The sequence below is a fragment of the Eublepharis macularius genome, chromosome 3 (assembly GCF_028583425.1).
Source record: "Eublepharis macularius isolate TG4126 chromosome 3, MPM_Emac_v1.0, whole genome shotgun sequence".
NCBI lineage: Eukaryota > Metazoa > Chordata > Lepidosauria > Squamata > Eublepharidae > Eublepharis > Eublepharis macularius.
In genome coordinates, this window is record NC_072792.1 from 179,291,724 (window position 1) to 179,315,626 (window position 23,903).

Below are 23,903 nucleotides of genomic sequence, written 5' to 3' on the forward strand. Positions count from 1 at the left end.
AGAGCAGAAATCTTTTATGGAAGGGGCCGTACCTTAAAGGCACGGAGCATCTGTTTTGCACGCAGGCAGTCCCAAGTTCCATCCCAGGCATTTCTGGTTGCAAGTTTAGAAATGGCTCCTGTACGAGGCCTGGGGTTCAACCACAGACAGTCGGAGCAGCAGGAGTGATATTTTCAACTGAGAAAAGGACACAGGGATGGCAACTTTGGCTCCGCCCATCGAGACTCGGGAAAGGGGCTCCCGCCCGCTCTCACCCTGTGGGAACAGAAACAGGGACTTTGGCAGTGGCCTTCCTTTAACCAGCTCAGCTGCTTCCCACCATTCACAGGGCAACAGTTTGTGCATTGAAGTCTGCAACTGAACTGCCAAAGGACTCTTCCAGAGCCTCTGCTGCTGGGCATTGGCAGATATGGAGCTTCGAGTGCCCTTTGCCTGTGCCTCCACAAAGAACGTATGGGGAGAGGAAGCTCTTGAGATCAGGAACTGTGCTGGAAAATAGACGGAAGAACTCTCTAGATCTGACGAATTCTTACCTCTACTGTACACAGTATTTTTGAAGTACCAATTAGATATTCCCCCCGCCCCCGCCCCAACCTAAAAGAAAACAAATATTTGGGAAGCTCAATTTTTCACCCAACATCCAGTGGCGTGGCATGAGGGGGCCAGAGGAGCAGCCATCCCGGGTGCAAAATTTTGCGGGGGCTCCACATCCACTGCCCCCCCGGAGCACTCCTGGCCCACCTCCCCGCCCCCGCACACCTCCCCGCTCACCTCCCCACCCCTTCGCCACAGCTGCCCACGTCGCCACTGCCAGCTCAGTGCCCAGCGAGCCAGGTACCCCAACGGCGCAGCAGGTGACTCGGCAGGTGGCCTGCCTCCCCGCTCATCGGGCTGCTCCCCTCCCCCACCCTTTACTTCTTCACCGCAGCCACCCACGCCACTGCCGTGAGCTCGGCACCCAGTGGCGGCATGGGCAGCTCTGGTGAAGTGGCAAGGGGTGGTGAGTGGCCTGAATCATGGGAGCACTCCCACGGGCACTCCTGTGCAATGATGTCACTTCCCAAAAGTAATGTCATTGCACGGGCCAGGGGCACCACCTCCTGCCCCAGGCACCCCTAGCCCATGCTACGCCGCTGCCAACATCTGCCACTCTTCTGCACTTGCATAGAACTGAGGCATGCACAGCAATCTGGGGATCGGTTGGGCTTAAACGTACCGCACACACTGACAGCATGCCACAGACTGAGCAACAGCTAAGTTGTAAAGGAGCCAGAGGAGAATTAAGACAAGAAGACAGCAGGAGAAAAGCGGGAGGGGGGGAGAGAGAGATGTTTCACCTCGAGAGAGAAAGATCCGCTCATCTCACTCTGCGGCTCAACACCGATGCATTTCTGCGCAGCAGATATCAGGATTTAACAGGCTTCTTGGACATCTTTTTAATTAAAAAGGCTTCTTGGATCCAAGCCAAGGACTTCCTGATTATTTTTGCTCCAAAGCAGCTGGCATCGCAGGAAGAGACATGACTTCAGACAGCCCAGAGGAAATCATCAGCATGTTCGCAAACACCGCCCCGACACGAGGGGAGAGGCGTCGAAGGATCTGCCCTTTCTCCTCCTATACTAAGAGGCCAGATGAAAACTCCACCTATATCTAACATCCACCAGAGCCCGTTCCTTTTCTAACTCATGTGACATACAGATCCCCACTGATCATTGCCATATAGAAGCAAGGATATCTATACAGCCATAAGGGCTAGAAATTTGCTTTAAAAAAAATAATAAGAGACAGAAAAAGCTGAGATCAGAATGCTGGATTCTGAATCAGATGTGGCAGCTGAAATAGACTCAGCCGTGTCTGTGCAACCAGAAAACCACTTTCCAAGCTAATGGGTAGATACTCATCTTACTATATAAAAGAGTAAGCGTGTTCCAGACGACTCACTTCCTACCCTGGTGTGCCACCAGAGGGCGTTGCCACAGAGGGAAGCCCAGGCGAGGCAGCCTGACCCTTCAGAAAGCACACTGTGCTAGAAAGGCCAGGCCAGGAGCAGGAGGGGAGCAGGTGGCAATGCCCAACCCGCCCTTCACCCAGCCGGGATCAGTCATGAAGGAGGAGGCAATGCCTGCCTGCCCACCCTCCCCTTTCTAGAGCCCATTGTATTTTTTCTCACAACAGGCTTTATTGTTCGTTACATATATATGTATGAAGTACTATATCTGGCACTTCCATGTGTGCCCAAAGGAGGAGGCAGGCAGAAAAGAAGACCTCTAGCAACATTAGAGAATCTTTATCCTTGCAAAAGGATAAAAGTGAACCGAATGACCCTTTTCCATTTCTCTGTATCCCCCCTCAATCCACTGACCTCAGGTAAGAGGAATATGCCCAAAACAAGTAAGTTTTTGACCATCCTTGGGGGATCTATTTTGGGTAGAAAGGTGGCATACAAAATGTTTTACACAAAAATTTTAAAAAACACAAAACAAAGTATGTAAAGTTTTCAAGCCCTCTCAAATGCTTTTGTAAGGAAATGTAGGTACTACCTCGCTTTTACTGTATCATTTTCCTGCATCCTGGAATGTCACACCTTAGATCATTTTTGTTTGCGTTGTTTTCTAACTGTAAGCACAGGCTTTATTTCATTTTTATTGGCTGTCTTGTGCTGCCTGGTTGAAGAGCCCTTTGTCTTTTGTAACCCGCCTTGAGTCTCAGTGAGAAAGGAGGGCTATAAATCAAGTAAAATAAAAAAAACAAATCAATAAAACTCTTCATCAGCCTAGATGTTCAGTATCAAACCCAAAAAATAAGGAGCGGGGAAAGAGGAAGAAGAAAAATTAATTATTTCAAGGCCTGGTGACAAAACCAACGGTGTGCAATCTAGGAATTTCTATAGAGCATTACAGCTATTCACGTCCCATTGTAATAAAGAGCCACTTTCATTAACCTTCCATTCCCAAATCAGAAGATGTTTATTCATGGTTTTTAGAGAGAAAAATATGAATTGCAACGTTTTCTGTTCTTTTGATGTAGGAAACCAGAACAGGTAGGCACCGTACTGCTTCCCCAGGAATTCAAAATGAACAAGGGAGAAAAAGGGAGGGAGGGTTCCTAGTCTCCTACGGTGCAAACAAATTGCACAAGACCTCCAGAAAAATCTTTGGAAGCTTTTTTACGGGGACTCAAATATCATGGCTTAAGTGAATACAGATTTTGTAACTGGAAAACGGAAAACCTTGGCCAAATGCATTTCCCGCAGGAGTACTGAAAGCGCCAAGTAGAAAGAGCTGTGTGTGTGCCAAAAAAAAAAAAAAAGAAGTGTATAAATGCGCCGCTCAAAATGATGCGCCCCCTACTTTACCATCTATGAAACCAGTTTTGAGAGCTCTGACTCTCAAAAGCTCACACCCTGGAGATCTAGTTGGTCTTTACGGATCCGAATCTTGCTCTTCTACTCCAGACCAACGCAGCTACTCATCTGAAACATTCTACCACTAAGAGTCTAGCTGCACCAAGCTGCGCAAAACAGCTTCTCCTACTGGCCATATGTGGCAATTGCAAGTGCCCAGAAACTGATTGAAATTTGGCCACGGCACCAGTGCACTAAAATTTGGCCACGGCACCAAAAGTGACCAGCTCACCTCCCCCCCCCCCAGTTGGCTCATCATTTATTTTCCACAATGACTGCAGGCATTCTAAAAATGTGAAAAATCCTGGATTGAGGAGTAGAGTTAAGCTAATAAATTTATTTCTATTATACCCCAGCCAGAGATATATAGGTGGATGTGGGTCCTTAGGTCAGCGGATAGGAAAGCCTACCCTGATTGAAAGGGCACTCTGCTCCCCTCTCCTTGTAAATGCTTAACAATGCAACGTGCAGTTTCAGCCGTCCATGTCAGTAACTGGTTAACTGGATGCCAGCACCGATAAACTATTTCCTTGGTCATCAGTCCTTGTGTATGCATGCTGTGCTTAAATAAAGGAGCCACTGCCTGGCTAAGAGAGACTAGCCTTCGCAGACTGATGCTCAGAATCGCAACCCTGTGTCGTGTCATTCCTACAGGTGGAGAGGATGCAGGGAGTGAGGGCCATGTAAATGCAACGCAGTTGCAAAAGTCATGAAAGAGGTGGAGTGTGAAACGGCTTTTGCAACTGCTTTGCATTTACATGGCCCTCACTCCCTGCACCCTCTCCCTCCTCCCCTCACCACCTATATATCTCTAGCTAGTTTCTTCATACCCTCCATGCATCTGACGAAGAGAGCTGTGGTTCTCGAAAGTTTATGCTACAATAAAGTTGGTTAGTCTTAAAGGTGCTACCGGACTCTTTACAATTTTGTAGCTACATACTGACGCTTAAACGCTGGACACCCCTTTCTTCTTGGCTCCCAGCAGAGCGCTAGACTAAATCTAACAAATTTTTAACCTGCCCATCTTCTCCAAGGAGCTCTGAGAAGCACACATGATTCTCCTTCCCTTCACTTTACCTCACAGCCTCGGCTGAGAGAGAAAGACAGCTGCCTCTGGGTCACCCAGCGAATTTCATGGCCGAGCTAGAATTCAAACTCAGGACTCCTAAGTCCGAGTCCATCAGTCTAACCACACACGACAGAGAGAAATCTTCAGGGCAGCTCTTAAATATGCACATGGGGAGAAGTGGCAGCCAAAACCTACACTCTCTGTGCAAGCTGCGTGTGCAAAATCCAAGCTTGTCAACACAGACGCTTGAAGATGAAAACAGAAAAGGAAAGAGACACCAAAACACAGAACCTTCACTTTGCAGAGATTAGCAGTGAGCCAAGCGACAGGATGCTAATGATCACAGAAAGATTTCGGGAGATGAGAAAAATCAGTGCCAGCCCCTTCCAGCTGTTAAAACCATTACAGTAACGAATTGGCAAGATTTTGGCCACATCTGAGGGCCGCCCTTACCTAACAGACACTTGGACACAAAAGGCTTTTTAGAATGGCCAATTTTAAGAATTGGCAGAGCAGTGGAAAAATCTAAGGCTGTTTTCCCAATGGGATTTCTTGCCTGCTCAGAAAGCAGAAAGCCCACATTAAAAGGAGAAAAGGGGGTCGATTCAAATGGCCTTTCTATAAATCCTACTGGATTTCGGAACGCTCCGGGGGATTTTAGGCAGCTGTGTTCAGGCCGTGGCAGGAGCTTGGGACACAAAACTCGTGGAAAGCTGGTTTCACACACACACAAACTCTGCTAACATAGCTTGCAGAGAGCCCTTGGGACAGTTTCTCTCTGCCCACCTTCATAGAGCTGTTGGGGAAATAAAATGCCGAAGGCAGAGCCATGTTCACCGACTGGAGGTGCTCACTGGAGGAAGGGCAGGATTCAAATGTACTAGAGTGAGAGCTGGAAGAGGAGAGAGGAAAGCTGGTTATTGCAATGTAAAGGCCGACAAACATGGCCAGGGCTCATTTCGAGGGGGAACGCGCAGGAACACAGTTCCGGCAGTTCCCCAAAGAGGTCACATGACAGGTGGCCCCGCCTACCTGACTCTCGGACATTTTGGGCCCGTTTTGTCCTGGATTGGGGCTGAAACGGCCCAGATTGGGCCTCTGACGGGTGGTGGATCACTCTCCCACTCAGCAGCGGCCCAATCCTGACCATTCTGGGCCCCTTTTTGGCCGTTTTCAGCCCCTTTTTGCCATTTGGGGCCCAATTTCGGCCCTGAACGGCCAGGATTGGGTCCAAAACAGCCAGGATAGGTGATGTCAGGAGGTGTGGCATATGCAAATCAGTTATGCTAATGACACACTTCTGGTGGTGGCAAGGAGTGTGGCATATGCTAATGAGATGCTAATGAGTCGTGCTAATGAGTTCCTCCAGCTCTTTTTCTACGAAATGACCCCTGAATATGGCACTTCGGGTGTGGGACAATAGCTGATGGCAGACCCCAGGACACTGGACCACTGGACCTTTGGCTCAGCCCAGCAACACACTCATTTCCCACCATCCCTGTTAGTATAAGAATGGATCATTAAAAAAGAACCAAAAATGAGAAAAGGCATTCTAGGGTGTTGCCCAGCCTTGCAAACTCTTTTAGCAGTTGGAACTCCCACCACATTTAACGAGGCTCGTTTAATTCCAATATTGGGATAACTCTTAGAAATTAGAAAACTGTTCAACCTAACCATGAAACGAATCTAGTCACAAACAGGGCAATTTAGAGTGGCTATCGGGCCTTAAGGATAGCCCAAAGAAACAGAGCTGCTAGCCCCGCCTTAGGGTTACCATCTTCCAGTGGGTGGCTGGAGATCTCCGGGAATTACAACTGATCTCCAGGCCATAGAGATCAGCCTGCCTGGAGAAAATGGCTGCTTTAAAGGGTATTACACCCAGTTGAGGTCCCTCCCCTCACCAAACCCTGCCCTCTACAGGCTCCACCCCCAAATTCCTACAAATTTCCCAACCTGGAGCTGGCACCCCTATCATACATGCATGATCTAGTCCCCTACACATAACCGCTTTCAACCTGGAGGCTGGGCTAAGTGTTCCTGGCCCTCATTTCTACAGTTTCTCAAAATCAGATAGTCTCTGATAGGTCAGAAGAGGGCGTATCTTCTTCATAAATGCACTCTGTACATGATCAAGGGAAATTTGTTTCTAGGTTTCTTGCTGGATTTTTTTTTTTAGCATGCTCAGAAACGCTCAAAAGCAGGGCTTGGCACTTTTGAAAAGAGAAGAAAACCTAGATTTTCCAAAGGGCATCTCCGGAGTGTTTTTAGGAAACAAATCGTCCTTTTAAGATGAAAGGAATCAGCGCACTTCCCCATAATAGCACCACCTGTATCCTCTGATCTTGGGCCTCATTGTTAGAAAAAGCCAAACTGCCCTGGCCGCAAAAAGGTCTGTTCTGGAACAGGCAGATTAAACCGCTCAAGGCAGCCGGATTCCCTCCTTCTAGTCAAATATGTCAACAAAGGAGGAGACACCTTCTTGTATGCAGAGAGGGAATCGCTCAACGTGGTCCCCCCACCTTTTAAAACCCAAGACAATGAAAGCAAACAGTGAGTCACGGCATTTTTTTCCACCTGTTCCTGGGAAACGTGAAAAGGCTCAGGGTGGTTCCAGTTCAATAGAAATGCCGTTGAGCAAACTTACTTCATTCTATTTCTGAACAGAGAAAAAAGCGCACACGTAGGCAAAGGAATCCACCTGATCTCAGAAGCCCATATCCAAAAGGTCCCAGTGGCTAAATACATACCAAAGGACCACAAAACAGAATTGTATAGCTCAGGTCAGACATAGCATGAAACTAGGGTTTAATTTTTAGCTACGGTTATCTTGTGAAAACCAGAACTCGGCTCACAGGCAAGCATTCACATTCCAATTGGCTTCGATTAAAGCTGGTTTTGTCGCCTTCGCTCTTTCCCCGGCACAGACGTGGCTGGTGTCCCAGCATGCGTTGCAGCAAGGAAAGCACCCAGAAAGAAGCCAAAAAGTGTCCTGATTTGTAAGTTACATGAAACTATGGTTAAGGCTAACCATGGTTAATAAACCAATCTCAAACCACGGCTTTGAATCCTGGTTGGAGGTGCACTAGCTAGCCATTGTTAGGGTGGAGTGGCCTGGGCTCAGACAGTTGTGCCAAACACAAACCAGGGTGGATAAAAATCAATGATTTTTTTAAAAAAATCAAAAAAATCAGATTTTTTTTATTTAAATCTGATTTTTTTTATTTAAATCGGATTTTTTTAAATAAAATGCTTTTTGAGGAAAATATATTACCATACAAAGGTTATTCCATCATGAAATAAAGATTAGTTTTTAATTATGTAGAATAAGGCTGTATATGTTTAATTTTTTTGGTAAATAAATTCCATTAATCCATTCACAATGTCATGCTCTTCCAGAGGTTTCTGTAAGATTATTGGGCAGTTTCTCTGCCTACAAGATATTATCACAGATGCTTGGTTTTGCAGTTCTCAAAACTGAATTTGTGTCAGCTCAGCAGAGATCACATGCCTCTTCTTCACAGCAAAAATGTTCTAACATGAACAGAGTTGAGAAAAAGACCTTAATCCTATTCTTCTACAAACCTATGAAGACAGAATCAACCCCTCCAGTGCTAAGTTTCAAGAAGTTCAGTGAATAGAAACAATATTTTTCTGATTGTTTGGAGTGGAATAGATCTGCACAAGAAGAAACTAAGTGTGCGGAGGGAGGGGCAAGCAGTACAAAATGAAAGTGAAACTTTTTGAGCACAATACTGCACAAGTTTTTGGATCTTTTGTGTGTATGACCTGAGGTTTATCACATTCTTTCCTTGGAGGAAAAAACCTATAATGGCAGCAGGCCGTAAAAGAGACCCAGTTTGGGAATACTTTAATGAAGTTCCTTTACCTATCGGTAAGGCAGGCATCTACTTGCATATTAAAGTTATACCAGCAAGAATTAGTCTTTATGTAGAAAAGTATGATTTAAATCAAGCCTTAATGACTAGTGATTTAAATCGTGATTTAAATCGTGATTTAAATCAGTTTGATTTAAATCAAATCCACCCTGACACAAACCAAGGAAAGTGCTAGCCCTATTTTAGGGCATAAATTGGAGCTTACTTGTTTTCCCCTTTCCAAACTGGGGAGCAGGAAGAGATAAAGAAAGCAGCCGGGATTTTCTAATGAGGATCTTCCCCTCTCCTCGATTTCCTCCTCACAACAACCTCAAGGGGTAGGTTAGGCTGAGAGCATATGACTGGCCCAACGTCACCCACTAGGCCTCCGTGGCAAAGTAGGGATTCGAACCTGGGTCTCTCAGATCCTATTCCGCCGCTAACTGCTACGCTGCACTGGCTCTGTGATGCCACCAAACCAACCTATCCACGGCTCAGTTCACAAGTTACTGGGATGAAATGCGTTCCACTGTCACCTGAATGCTCCTGGAATGCACTTTGGGCGGGGCAGCTGATGTGCGTTTTTCTGTGTCTTGGCAAGTAACATAAGCTTGCCGCTCAACAAAGGAGATTCCCCTCCCCTAGGGGAATGTTATTGATTGGCTGTTGTGTTGTCTTCTTGCTCAGATACATCACAACACAACATTGCTAGTCTTGGTGTATCTTAATTCTTCACTTGTACTGGATCCCCAACCTTACCCAGATGCAGGGCCAGATCGAGGGGGGGCAGGGGGGTAGTCTGCCCCCGGCGCCCCCAGGGAGGGGGCGCCAGGAGCAGCTGCCAGCTGCCAGAGGGTGCAGGCAGACTCGCAGCCCCCCCGCGCTGCCTTTCGCCTGCCCTGCAGGACAGGGGGTGCACGGCAAGCCGGCCACCCCCTGTCCTGCAGAGCAGGCAAAAGGCAGCGTGGGGGGCTGCGGGGCTGCCTGCGCCATGCTGCCTTTTGCCTACCCTGCAGGGAATGGGGTGCGCAGCAAGTCAGCCACCCCCTGTCCTGCGGGGCAGGTGAAAGCAGCGCGGAGGGCTGGGAAGCCGCCCGTGCCATTCTCCGGGAGGCAAATGGCGCGGGAGGCTTCCCAGCCCCGCACGCTGCCTCTGTTCCGCCCTGCGTGATGACATCACCTAAGTGACGTCATCACGCAGCGAGATCGCCAGCCTAGGGTTGCCCCGGGCACGGGCAACCCTAGATCCGGCGCTGCCCAGGTGTGGCACTAACACGGGCACTGGCAGAAGTGAATGCTGGAAATCTTAAGTCGTGATTCCTGAAGTAACTCTGCACATGTTCAGAGGCTCTTATTCAAAAAGCTCGCACATGTTCCAAAACTGAGCCCTAGGCCCGGGATTAAACCGGAGAATCTTTACTATACAAAAACAGGACCGTTCTCTTAATCTGTACACAGGTACCTCTTCTGAAAGGCAAGTCTGTTGTGACTTGAAAATGTGGACTGCATATTCCGCGGCCCACCTCCCCACCATCGAATTAAAGCAAAAAGGCTTCGGCCCTCTAGGAAGTCACTGCCATCCAGTTTGAGAAGTTATTTCCAAAACAGGAGAAGAGAAACAGCAAGCCTTTCGCCTTATCGTTAAGCTAAAATACAAAACGTATCCAATTCATAGAAATGCATCCAGCACGTCAAAAGATGGTTCTACTGGAAGCCACCATCAGGGCTCAGTTAATACAGAGATTCTGCATCACACAGAGTTTCCACCTCCTGGTTGGGAAATTCCTGGAGATTTTGGAGGTGGAGTCTGGAGAAGGCGGGGTTTGGGGAGGGATCTAGGTGGGCTATAATGCCTCCAAAGCAGCCACTTTCTCCAGGGGAACTGGCCTCCGTGGCTTGGAGATTAGTTCTAATTCTGGGAGCTCTCCAGCCGCCACCTGGAGGATGGCAACCCTTGCAAAACAGCAGAGTTTGCTCACTGGACGTGCCAGGGAGATGCTATTCAAAGGGCCACGGATACCACTGGGCTAACAGGACTCCAAAAAACAGCAGGGAGATCGCACCACCCAGCTTGACCCTGCCTCCAAAAAGAGGGTTGCCATAACCCAGGCAAGCCCAATTTCAACAGATCTCAGAAGCTAAGCACAGTCGGCTGTGATTAGTAATTGGATGGGAGACCTCCAACAGAGACCGGGGTTGCAGAGGAAGGCAATGGCAAACCAATTCTGTCAGTCTTTTGCCTTAAAAACCCCAGCAAGGGATGCCACAAGTCAGCTATGACTTGACAGCACTTTCTACCGCCACCATCATTTACTGAAAAAAATAGTATCTCTCGTGAGATGGAAAGTGAATACTGTTGCTGGAGCATAGTGGTTGGGTTGTGAATCAGCACTCTGCTGGTTCGATTCCAACTACTGCCATGAGCTGTGCCTTGGGTAATGGTTGGGCTGCAAATCAACACTCTGCTGGTTTGAATCCCACTACTGCCATCAGCTCAGCAGGCAGCCTTGGGTAAGCCACTCCTCTCAGCCCAGGTCCCCAGTTGTATTGTAGAGATAATAATACTTTGTTCACCGCTCTGAGTGGGGCACTAATCTGTCTAGAAGGGCAATATATAAGCACACTGTTGTTGCTGTTGTTGTTATTGTTATCATGCGTTCAGCAGGTTGAACCATACAGATTCACAAAGGAGCAGGAAACCTTTGGCACCTTAAAGGCAAACCCATTTCCATGCGTATATTACCTTGCATGAAATAGAGGCCATGAAGTTTTTGCTAACGCAAAAATGGACTAGTCTTCAAGGCACCACAGGGCTCTTTTTTTTTTTTTACAACCAACTAAGAGGGTTAACAGACATAAATGCACAGTCTGGCAGAACAATAAATATTGTATATAGCCCCTCATGTCATATTTATAATGCTTGCCCTTAAAATCCAGTATCTCCCACCATACCGCAGGGACTTTTTAAAACAAAAAGAATAGACAAGCAGGCTTTGTGTTCGATACAGAAGCCACTGATTTTAACAAAACTGCATAGTTATCTATATTGCATTCAGGCTTCATTATTAACCAAGTAGATTTTTATAGAGAAATGCTTTGAGGTCTGAAAGATCTAATCATTAAAAAAATCTCACTTAAAAAAATACATTTCTACTCAGTCACCCTGCACCATACCCAAAAATTAAACTGAAAGATAACCGCCAGCTAAAACAGAATTGCATTTTAGATCACTCCCTGGCCAGCATACACATACCCCCAAATTAATAATGCAATAATTATTGATGAGGTTATAAAGCAACAGATTCTGTTTTCGCAAGGCATTCCTTGAATGCAACCTTTGGCCAGAGGTCCACGTACATCATAAAACGGGGAGACTAACCAAGATAGATACAATATTGAACTATCCAGTTGAGTCACTTATGTGGCACACCCTTTTGGTAAACTCACGTTTCCTGCTTCTGAGATTATAAGACCCATTAATCAGAATTGGCTTCGGTTCCAAGCTAATTTAAAAACCTCTTGCCCGACCTAAATGGTCAGGTGTCAGAGGTTACTGCAGCTATAACTGTAACAGGTAGAAACCCACAGGTAAGCTTTCTTTAATGCAAGAATGCAGTGATAGAGAGGCATGAATTCAGTATGTTAGCCACAACAACAATAACAACATTTGATTTACATACTGCCCTTCTGGACGACTTAACACCTGCTCAGAGCGGTTTACAAAGTATGCTATTATTATCCCCACAACAATCACCCTGTGAGGTGGGTGGGGCTGAGAGAGTTGTGACTGACCCAAGATCATCCAACTGGCTTCAAGCGGAGGAGTGGAGAATCAAACCCGGCTCTCCAGATTAGAGTCCCACACTCTTAACCACTACACCAAACTAGAAATAGGCACGAACAGCAAACTGCTGTTTGTGAAGAAGCTGTTTGTGAGGCCCCATTCTAAACGAACAGGTGGTCGTTGCAAGCCTCGTTTGTTGCTGTTCGTCAAGCCAGACAGTCTGGCACCTGCAATCAATTAGTAAAGAGTCCAGTAGCACCTTTAAGACTAACCAACTTTACTGTAACATAAGCTGTCAAGAATCACAGTTCTCTTTGTCAGATGCAAGAACTCCTGCTGTTGCCCTGGAAACCCCAATCTAAGCCCAATTTAGCTTGAGAGGCAGGTCTTCCTTTCAAGTGTGGAGCTCCAAATTTGTTACAAGGGAGCAAAGAGCAGGGGGGAGGGGGTTCCCAGCTCTGGCTTTGGAGAGGGAGAGACAACTGCTGTTGGCATTTTGATAGAGAAAGTGCATTGGAGCTTGAATTTGCTTTGTGTGTGGTGGGATAGGGATCTACCCCTTCAGGTTCCAGGGCTGCTGCCAGGCTCTGGGCCAAGCTATTATTTATTATTGGTACCTTTCCTGCTGCCTGCTCAGGTCAGGTTTCTGGGAGTGGTGCGGTAGGGATCTGGGCTTGGATGATGGCTGCAGGAGAGCCTGCTGGCCTCCACGAACAGCCAACGACGAACATGTTCGTGAACAGGGCCATGTTCGTGGTTGTTCATGAGTCCCTGTTCGTGGATGGCAACGAACAACGAACATCATGTTTGGGTTTTTTTCTGTTCGTGCCCATCTCTACACCAAACTGCCAGGTGATGAAGACGCAGCTTAAAACGGTGTTTCCAACTCTTCACCTGCCAACCTGGACAGCGGTGTCTGGTAGGGTTGCCAGCTCCAGTTTGGGAAATTCCTGGAATTTTGGGGGGGGTGGAGCCTGGAGTGGGTGGGGGTTGGGGAGGGGAGGGGCTTCAATCGGGTATAATACCATAGACTCCAACCTCCAAAGCAGCCATTTTCTTCAGGGGAACTGATCTTGCTGGCTTGAGATCAGTTGTAATTCCGGGAGATCTCCAGCCACCACCTGGAGACTGACTACGCTAGTGTCTGAGATTTTCCTGATTGTACAGACGACCTGTTAAGTTACTGCAGTCAACCCACTGCATTCCAGTGGTTTCCCCCATTGCCCTCCTGTATTTTATCAGACCTGAAATGTGGCGATTTCCCCTCACACTTCTTTAAAAAAAAAATTGCATTCCCAGCTGTCCAGAGGAGAGCTGATTTTTTCAGGCAACGCTATCAAATTCTCCCTTATAAAAAAACAAAGCTGCCTTTCTTTGCCAAGAAAATGCATTCCTGAATGAATCCTTTAGAGTGGGGAAATCTTTAATTACTCCTTTTCTTCACTGGCAGTCAATGAGATTGTTCATTATTTGGTTATCATTGCCATGCAATTACAAAAGTGAATAATTAAAAATATTAATGAGCATGCAGAGCAGACAAAGGCAAACACAATAACTCAAACCCTTTCCCTCAATCACTATAAATCCTTCCTCGCTCTGTTTTAAAGACATTTCTACGCTGCCCTTGCTTCCTGCTCAGTAACATTGCCCTGGAATGCCAGAAGGTATTCTTAATCTGTTCCTTCTCCAGGTTGGGGGAGGCTTTAATTGGTGCAATTCTCTTTAGCTGCAAAGCGTGCTGTGCCTTTGTATTTATTTTTCTGTGACTGTAAAGCTGTCATTGTGCAATTAATTAAAACATAATGAACAATCGTCTGTTGCTACAAAGGAAAGAGAAGGCTTCAAAGCCTCTTTCCTGGTACACACACGGGGCGGGGGCAGGGGGGGGGAGAGATGAATTAAAATTCCCTTCCGGAATGCCAGGCACCGACCTCAGGAGAGAAGCACAGAACAACAGAAAGTTTCTAGGACATATGGATTAAAGGGCCAATTGCAAGGGAAAATTTAATGGGGCTGACCCCTAAGTAAACACTGGCTCTTATCCTCAGGGGAGGGCATTGTTAGATTCAAGGGAAACATAAGGCAGCGTGTGCAAACTCTGTTCCAAGTGAAACTGCAGCTGAGGGTGGGAATAAAAATTCCTAGGGAAGGAGCCGTGGCTCAGTGGTACAGCCTCTGCTTTGCATGCGGAAGGTTCCAAGTTCAGTTCCCATCATCTCCTCTTAAAAAGGAACAGGCAGTTGATGGCAGCGAAATTCCTGATAGCACAAATGTGGAAATCAAACAAAGTACCAACCAGCACATAGTGGAAGAACTAAATCTGGGACATGATGGTTACGGACAAAATATCAGACCAATTAATAACAAATGACACAACCCAACTTTCCAATCCAGCTTTTCGGAAAAGTGGTTCCCGTATCCAGATTACATTTCAAACCACAAATCAGAGACTGCCTTACCGAAGAAGTATATGAACTTTGTATTCTACCAACTTCCATACAGTACTTATCATTTGGTTAGATGCTTTTATTGTTTGAATGCTGACTGTTTATCCTGTTTTATTATGTTGATTGTTAAAAAAGGTAAAATTAGAAATAAAAAGTTCCCCCACAAAAGGAACAGATAATAATAATAATAACAACATAATAATAACAACATTAGATTTATAGATGATGTGAAAGATCTCTTGAGACCTTAGCGAGCAGCTCCCAGAGTGAGTAGACAAGGAGTGATTCCGCACACGTTGGATAATGCACTTCCAATCCTCTTTATAGATCATTTGGAATGGATTTTTTTGTGTGCGGGACAAAAATCCACCTCAAACGATTGATAAAGTGCATTGAAAGTGCATAATCCAACGTGTGCAGAATCAACCAAGAATGACCTCGATAGAGGAAGGTTCTGATTCGGTAGAAGGCAGCTTTATATGTCCACGTATCCCTCAGAAGTGTAAAAAAGATCATTGCATAGAACAGACAAGTAACCGATCAAGGGGCAAGCAGCAGACCAGAGTATGGATAACCAGTTTATGTTTTTCATGACCTTGGTCCACACACAAGGTAAGCAAATATTCTCTTACAATGAACTGCAGAAGTATTGTCCATTTGAGAAACCTTTTTATTTACTTCCTTAAACCTTTCCTCTTCAGAGACTGGCTCCCAAAAAGAAGACAAAAAGCAATGCAACCAAAAATGTTAGATCTTCAATTTATGCTCTCATCCATGCCCATGAGGAGATTCCCTCCTCAATTCTTCTTCTTGATATTGAACAGGATCTCAAACACACACAGAGAAAGAGCTAAATTACACAAGACGAATTACACGAGGATGCTCAAATGAAGGGAGACGCAACGTTAGCCGGGAAGTGTAGTTTGAATTTCACCTCTCTCTACAGAGCTGGCAAAGATTGCTCCTCAGAGGGTTTGTTAATAATTGACAGAGCCTTTGTGGAGGCAAAGAGGAAATTAACAAACCCTCTGAGGAGCGATCTTTGCTGGCTCTGTAGAGAGAGGTGAAATTCAAACTACACTTCCCAGCTAATATTGCATCTCCCTTCACTTGAGTATCTGTGTAATTTGTTCCGTGTAGTTTAGCCAACAGTCTCTCACAGACGAGGCTTTAAGAAGGACCATAATCACATTCGGCTCCTTCCCTGAAAGCAATAATTGAGATAGATGCTCCTCTAAGCTTCCCACCACCACCGGTCAGTCTTGAAGGTCTGTGCTCGGACCACACCTACACTGTCAGAGAATCACAAGAGATACTCAAAGGTCCACAGAAGCTACCCAACCATTGCACCACCAACCATGTTCACGTGTGTGCACACACGCACACACTTTTTGCCACGCACTGAACATAAATCAACATACAAAGCTGCCTTATGAGACAGAACATGGGTCCATTTTGTCCAGTACAGTCTATTCCAACTGGCCACAGCACTCCAGGGTCTCTAGCAGTGATCTTCTCCAGTGAACCCAGGACCTTCGACATACAAAGCGTGTGCTGTACCACTGAGCTACGACACCCGCATGCACAGGCCGTTCCTTCTTCACCATGAGAATATGGCACATCACCTGAGGCAGCTTGGCCTGAGGCCGAGTGATACCTCCGAGCACCAAATAGTCACACAGCAAACAAAGACAAAGTCCGTTGGCCAACATGGTTAAATAGCAACAGCTTTATTAGCCCGAAACACAGGAAAGCCACATGGCAGAGTCCACAACCGTGTGTACAATTCTATCTTCTTTTTCTAAATCTGCTGCTGTAGCATAGTGGTTAAGTGATCGGGCTGTGAATCAGCACTCCGCTAGTTCGACTCCCTCTACTGCCATGAACTCTGCAGGTGGCAGAGTTCCCAGCTGTATTGCAGAGATAATAATGACACTTACTATTTTCACTACTTTATTATTGTAGGAAGTTTCAACATGCTTCGCCCATACGCTTTCAGTATTCTCTTCACAATCATAGGGACTACGAACGCGCATGTTATTTGCAGGAAGCAGTGGGTGGAGCTATAGGATTTACTAGCAGCCCTCCTGGGGCCCCCGCTGTCTATTATTCACCCATTTATTTAATTAATGTATATCCTACCTTTCTGTTACAAGGAATGCTCAAGGCAGCTAACAAAGAGGAAATGCTATATTTATTATTATTATTATTAATACTGATACTGATATTGATACTGATACTAATATTAATATTAATATTCCGTTCTTCCAGCAAGCGGGCTCAGGGCAGGTCACAACAATAAATAAAATATACAGAGATAAAATCACAATAATTTAACACAGCCTTCTAATAAAACACCTGCTCACTGTATAAAAACCATATAGCATCTGACGGAGGTGGAGGTGCGGCTTAACCGTGCGTGGTCGCTCATAAATGGGGGGTACAAAGCTGATATGCTATAAAAATCCATCAAAGTTAACTGTGAAATGGCAGCCTCCCCATGCAAAAGGTTGCAGTTCCAAGCTGCAGCACCCCTTTTTAAAAGGCAACAGGGTAGGTGGAAAAGCTCAGCTAGAATTGCCAACCTCAAAGTGGGGCCTGGAGATTTCCCGGAATTACAACTGATCTCCAGATGAGAGATGAGTTCCCCTGGATAAATGGCTGCTATGGAGGGTGGCATTACACCCCTCGTTGAGGTCCACCAACCCCATTGAGGTCCGTCTCCTCCCCAAACCCCGCCCTCCCCAGGCTCCACCTCCCAAACCTCCAGGAATTTCTCAACCTGGAGTTGGCAACTCTAAGCTCAGCCCAGATGGCAAAATCTCTCCAGGCAAAAATGCCGTTCCTCAAAGTGGACTCCTTTCAAAGCTTGTGGCTAACTAGGACGGGGGCTGGAGTTCCCCCCAAATTACAACTCATCTCCAGACTACAGAGATTGGTTCCCCTGGAGGAAACGGCAGCTTTGGAGGAGGGGACTCTATGACATCACATCCCCTCTCCCTCCCCAAACATCACCCTCCCAAGCTCCATCCTCAAAACCTCCAAGAATTTCCCAAGCTGGCGCTGGCAATCCTACAGCCAACTCAAAGATGTAGTTTTCTCCGCCTGCCCAGATGAGTACACAAAGTTGCCGTTTGTTGTGTCAGGACTTCAATACGCAATTGTCTGCTCTGACTGGCAGCCGCTCTTCAGCATCTTGGGCAGAGAAACGTCTATCCCAAAATCTATTGAACCAGGAGCCTTGGGCATGCAAAGCAGAGAGTTGCGATGTTTCAAGGAGACACATTTTGCAGCATCTTTCCGATCCCACATACAAACAAACGGGACAGAGGAAGGCAGAAGGAACCCTACACAGCCAAGATAGCTCCCACCTCACGATTTCAATCCCCCTCAAAGGCCGTTTCGCCTTTATTCTCTACCCCCAGACAGATCGTGTAAGCCCAGGGCCGTCACGGAAGCATATCTATAAATCTGCAATTGCATTTATGCAGAGAGCTTGGGGAGAATGTGGCTGCATCTCCACATCCCGGTGGAAGGACATTCCATAGCACGGAGGCAAGCAACAAGCAGGCCCTGCTCCAGTGGGATGGCCAGCCAATATCCACAAAAGCCAGTATTGCGAGCAGAAGTCCATAACATACTTCAAGCGCAAGCAGGCGCAGACACAAATAATTTTAACAAAAAGCTGATTGGAAAGGGAAATACCGCAAGCCTCCAATTAAACTCCAATTAAAATTCTCTCCAAGCACATAAAGTATGCCCCAGCGCATGGGAATGACATGTGGCGATTACTCCTAAGGGTCTCTCCTACACTCTGTCATATGTCTCTGTGCGTGCTGGCACCTCAGCACTGTGTAGCTCTAGCAATGCACCAGATTTTATGCACGTTCAGTCATATGACCAAAGCTTGGTCTCTGATTCTCGCAACCACAAAAAGCAGTGGCAGCATGTGCGCAAGAACAACCACCTTGTGAGGTAGGTTAACAGTGCAATCTTACACAGAGTTACTCCAGTAATCAATGGGCTTAAACTGGAGAAACTCTGTTTAGAATAGCAATGTAAGCTGAGACAGTGGCCTGGCCGAAAGTCACCCATGGCAGAGGGAGGATTTCAATTATTATTGCACATATCATATTGTAATCCTAATCCTATTACATTGTTTATTGGGCATCTTATGTTGTTTGAACAACAGACAATGGCTATAACTTTCTGTCTCACATATGTAGATAATGGTTGGTTTATTTATAACTAGCAACTAGAAAACTGCCTCCGGAGGGCTGCACCGCTACAGTGGGCCTTTCCGGACCTCTGGAAGGCTGGAACACCATGCTGGGTCTTCCCGCTGCCACACTGGGCCTTCCTGGTCCTCCAGAGACCCCGAGGAGGCCGCCGTAGTAGCAGGAAGGCAAGCCGTGTTGCCGACGACTCACTTTTTATCCCCGCGGAAGGGCATGTGAGCGTGCCTACGTGGGGATAAAAAGTGAGTCATCATCAATATGGCTTGCCTTTTATATAGTAGGATTGTCGGGGCTTTTGTGCTGCAAATCAGTTCTGTAAGATGGGCTAAATGAGGGATACAAAGAAGGGACAACACCTAGTGCTTGTACATGGAGCACGTGCCTTACATTTTGATATTCTTTAAATATATAAATATTTCAGAAATTTTTCCAGGGCAATTTTCCTATTCAAGTTTTCCCAGAAAGCCACATCACTGCTAACTGAATTGATTTGTTTTCTTGTTTGTTTTGTTTTTTTTACGGGGGGGGGGGGGGTGGCAGGGCCGGCGTCACCATTGAGGCAGTGAGGTGGGCACCACAGGTGCTGAGGCGCCGGAGGGGGCGCCGGAGGGGGTGCCAGGGGCGGAGGCACGTGCCACGGAGCTGGCATGCCTGGCCCACGGCTGCTGCAGCCGGCTAGCCCCATGCTGCCACTGCTGCTGCTGCCACCACCAACACATGCCCCCGGCTGGGCGCAGCAGCCACAGGCCAGGCACAGCAGGCATCCGGGGAGGCATGCGGGACCTCCCCGGCCACCTGCCACGCCCGACTGGGAGCGCAGGCAGCCTCCGCGTGCCTCCCAGCCATCCGCCGGCCAATGGGGCCGGCTTTGCTGCGTGATGATGTCACTACGTGATGATATCATCATGTAGATCAGAGGGCACATGCGCGCAGAAACCCCGGCGCTGCCCCTGGGTGGTGGTGGTATATTTTATAATCTACCTTGAGTCTCCATGAGAAAGACAGATGATAAAAGAAGTAAAATTTTAAAATAAGCAAACTCTGGTCTCCCCAGTCCTTGCCCAACTGCCCCACCAAACTGGAAAGTCTGCAGTGTAATCTAGTTATACACTCTCAGCCTAGCCTACCTCACAGGGTTGCTGTGAAGATAAAAAGAGGAAAATGTTGCAAGCCACTTTGGGTCTCCACTGGGGAAGCTAGGCCACCAGTTCTGATCAGAAACCACGCTTGCAACGTAAGATCTTCCACTAATCCTTAGCAAATGGTTTTGCACTAAGCAGAGAAAGGAACGCCCAGAGCAGGTAAATGGTGATCAGTTTGCTTTTCGTCACGAGGGCCCAACCCTGAGACATAGAAAGAAAGGCCAAAACGAAGCCACAAGCTGTATTCAGAATCTACCTCCACAGAGAAGTGCAGGGTTTGAGCGCCTTATTCTGTTCTCCCACCAAGCCAGGGTTTGAAATGCATCCAATAGGCAAATCTTAGCGGCTTTCCTTTTTCATGAGTCCAACTGGATCAGACCAGTGTTTCATTTAGTCCAGGTGCCAACCCACAGCCAGGGCTTCAAAGCTAAAGGCTCCCCCTTTGCTTGCTCCTCGCCTCCCCGCCCCGCACTCTCGGTATTCAGAGGTAAGCTGCCTCCAAACATGATCATAATGAGTAAGTCTCAAATTTGTATTTTAAAGCCCTCCAAGCGAGCAGCCACTGCTAAATCATGTGGACAAGAGTTCCACAAGCTAATTATCTGCTAAGTGCTGCAACTCCTGCCCTGACCTGGAAAGCTCAGGCAAGCCCGATCTCATCACATCTCAGAAGCAAAGCAGGGTTGGCTTTGCTTAGTAATTGGGTGGGAGACCTCCAACAAAGACCAGGGTTGAAGAGGCAGGCAATGGGAAACCTCTGTTAGTCTCTTGCCATGACAACCCCACCAGGGGCTGCTGTAAGTCAGCTATGACTTGACAGCACTCTCCATTCCACTCCTGCTTCTACACGCATCGGGCTTGGGAGGTAGACACAAGTCAAAAATGTAGTTTGTCAATTCAGGCATCACACTCAATGATATGTTAGAGTCATTTCTGAGTACGGCTTCTTGGCTGATTAAAAGCCACCGTTCCCGAGTTCAGATTTCATGACAAAATGCAGTTCAGCATCACCTGAAGCAGCGCCTGAGTTAAGGCGGCGGCTCTTTCATACCTGCAGGACTAGCCCTTGACCAAGGGACAACCTGACTGTCTGAACAGAGCCGGCAGCTTTGGCTGGAGTGCTTCCAGTCAGCAAGGCAGCAAAGGAGAAGAGCGCAGACGATGCCAGATATTCACATCTAGGGAAAACGCTCTGCTGGATGCTAAAGACAGGGCAGCCAGATGTGAGTAAGGGAAGATGGCAGCAAGAGAAGGAAATGGAGGACAGGTAGCATAAGTACAATTGTTTGCAGCAGAAAGCACAAAGAGCTGAAAATAGGAAGATACAGCAATGTTCCAACAACCTTAAACTCGCCACCAGTGTAGTTGTGTGGGAATAGCCCCGTTGACTGCGAGCACCCAGCTTACCCTTTGAGACATCTGGGAATTAACCAGCAGCAGCCCAATGCTTCGCCTGGCACGTGTCAACCACCTGATTCCTCCTAAACCTCGGAGGGGCTCTCACTCTAGGGCTGCCAGCTCCAGGTTGGGAAATTCCTGGAAGATTCAGGAGTGGGACCTGTGGAGGGCAGGGTCTGGGGTGCAGAGGGACCTCAGCCGCGTATAATGCCGTAGCACCCTCCCTCCAAACAGCCATTCTCTCCAGGGGAACTAATCTGTTGTCTGAAAAGCCATTGTTATTCCAGATCTCCAGACCCCACCTGGAGGCTGGCAACCCTGTTTCACTCCCTCTTTCTGGTACCCACCACCACCAGTTCACCTTTGTGAGAACTGCCCACTGAGGGTGCCCAGGCCTTCTGCTCTCCTGTGTTGGCTTACCATCGAAGGCCCTGCCTCGTGCCCAAGTTTCCTGCTTTCCAGGAGACCCAGTTTAGAAGCCCTCCTCCATTACTTCTTCATCGCATGCTCAAGAATGAAGCCACGACACTGAACGCAGATCGCAGAACAGAGATCTCAGACAAAGACTCCCAAAATTATCCCTTTCAAGGGAAGCAGCACACACTCCTCAACACGAACTAGAAGCTTGAATGTCCAAAAGACCAGGCATGGCTAATTAAGGCAAGGTTGCCAAATCCAGGTTGGGGGATTCCTGGAAATTTGGGGGTGGCACCTGGAGATTTGGGGGGTTGAGGAGGCAGGCTCAACAGGGTATATAATGCCCTAGAGTCCAAAGAAGTCATTTTCTCCAGGGGAACTGATCTCTACAGCCTGGAGATCAGTTGCAATTCCAGGACGGTAGTTTTAGGCGGGTAGCCGTATTGGTCTGCCGTAGAACAGGCAGATTCAAGTTCGATGGCACCTTAAAGAACAGCAATCTTGTTCAAGATGGGTAGTCGTATTAGTCTATCTGCAGCACTAGAAAAGAGCAAGAGTGCAGTGGCACCTGTAACACCAACAAAATCTGTGGCAGGGTGTGAGCTTTCATGAGTCACAGAGCACTTCTTCAGATACAGATAGCAATCTTGTTGGTCTCTAAGGTGCCACTGGACTTGAATTTTGCAGTTGTAATTTCGGCCACCACCTGGAGGCTGGCAACCGTATAAATCAGCTGAACGCTTTGAGTAGCCTGGAGCCAGAGCTTTCGGGCTTCAATAAACGTGTTCATTTTCTAGGTGCCACAGGGCTCTGCTCACATCGAAATCTACTCACAAGGAAACAGATCCTGGAAAAAATGGTTATCGGTGGGAACTCCCTTCAGTGGAGCGGGAAGGAAAAGCTAAGACTAAAACCGGGCACAGCAAAAAGAGAAACCGATTTCGAGAGATTGCAAGATAAAAATATATCTGATTTTTTTTAAACGGCCCAGCGCTCTCCCCCCCTTCTGCTTTTCTTTTCTCCGGAAAAAAAATCCACCAGAAAAAAAAAATTACAGCCTCGCTCGCTCCTAGCCAGAGGGGAAACCGAGCACGGTCACAAGACGGCGAAGGAAGAGGGCTTGTGGCCGGGGCTTCCCTTCGGCATCCAGCCCCGCTGCTGCCCTTTTAAAAGAAGCGCATCAAAAGCGCCGAGCGGAGCCCCGCTCTCCATGCGCTCTCTTTGCGCATGGATGCGCGCACTGCACATCGGGGGCTCGCCGAGGGGCTCCCATCGGAAACCGCTGGATTCCGCTCCAACGGCGCTCTCTGCAGCTGGATCCCTTCTTGCAGAGGATCTGACAGATCTCCCGATCCAGGGATCCTGCAAAGCTTGCAGCATCTTTTCTTACCTGGCAACGAGGACGGACGAACCCCGCTCAGCTCAATGCAGCCTGCGCGCTTTCGGATCCCCCTTTCAGCACTTTCCCTCTCGAAGCCCCGCCCCTTGAGGCGAAGGGGTGGAGCTTAGGGCAGTGGGCGGGGCGGAGGGGTGCGCGTGCGCTTGATATACAGGGGTTGGGGCGAGGGAATTTTTTTCGTTTGTTCCTCGAGCCGGAGTCTGCAGATTGAGGAGCCGGAGCATTTTTACACGCGAGGAAGCCCTGTTGATTTCAGTGGCACAGAGGTTTCAGAGCAATCGTTACACGGAGAGATTTACCGTGCAATCCTAAACAGAGTAACTCCAGTCGAAGCCTGTTGATTTCAGTGGGCTTAGGCTGGAGTAACTCTTCTTAGCATAGATCCAGAGGAGTTCGCCGTGTTAATCTGTAGTAGCAAAATAGTAAAGAGTCCGGTAGCACCTTTAAGACTAACCAACTTTATAGCAGCATAAACTTTCGAGAACCACAGCTCTCTTTGTCCTGCCTCTGACGAACAGAACTGTGGTTCTCGAAAGCTTATGCTACTATAAAGTTGGTTAGTCTTAAAGGTGCTACCGGACTCTTTACTATTCTTCTTAGCATTGCACTGTCCGTAATGTACAGTGGCCCGAAGGAAGCATGCAGTTGATTCAGATTGAAAGAGACCGACTCCTAGACGTGCTTACTCGGAAGTAAAGCCCGATCTGTTCGATGCACGGAGTTGCAACCTT

General features: G+C 47.5%; 1 protein-coding gene across 2 annotated transcripts in view; it reads right to left on the reverse strand.

Annotated features, from left to right (window-relative positions):
* The window catches only part of CAPN5 (calpain 5), a 107,104-nt gene extending 83,872 nt beyond the window's left edge, over positions 1 to 23,232 (reverse strand). The window contains exon 1 of one of the 2 annotated variants that reach the window (XM_054973707.1): positions 23,164 to 23,232. Coding sequence is in view for 1 of the 2 variants with exons in the window: in XM_054973706.1 (XP_054829681.1) it covers positions 1,338 to 1,361 (24 nt within the window). In the remaining variant the exon portion in view is untranslated. Of the gene's footprint in view, positions 1 to 1,337; positions 1,425 to 23,163 lie in introns of those variants that run through there. The other variant, XM_054973706.1, reaches the window with a different exon arrangement.
* Between the last annotated feature and the right edge of the window lie 671 nt (positions 23,233 to 23,903).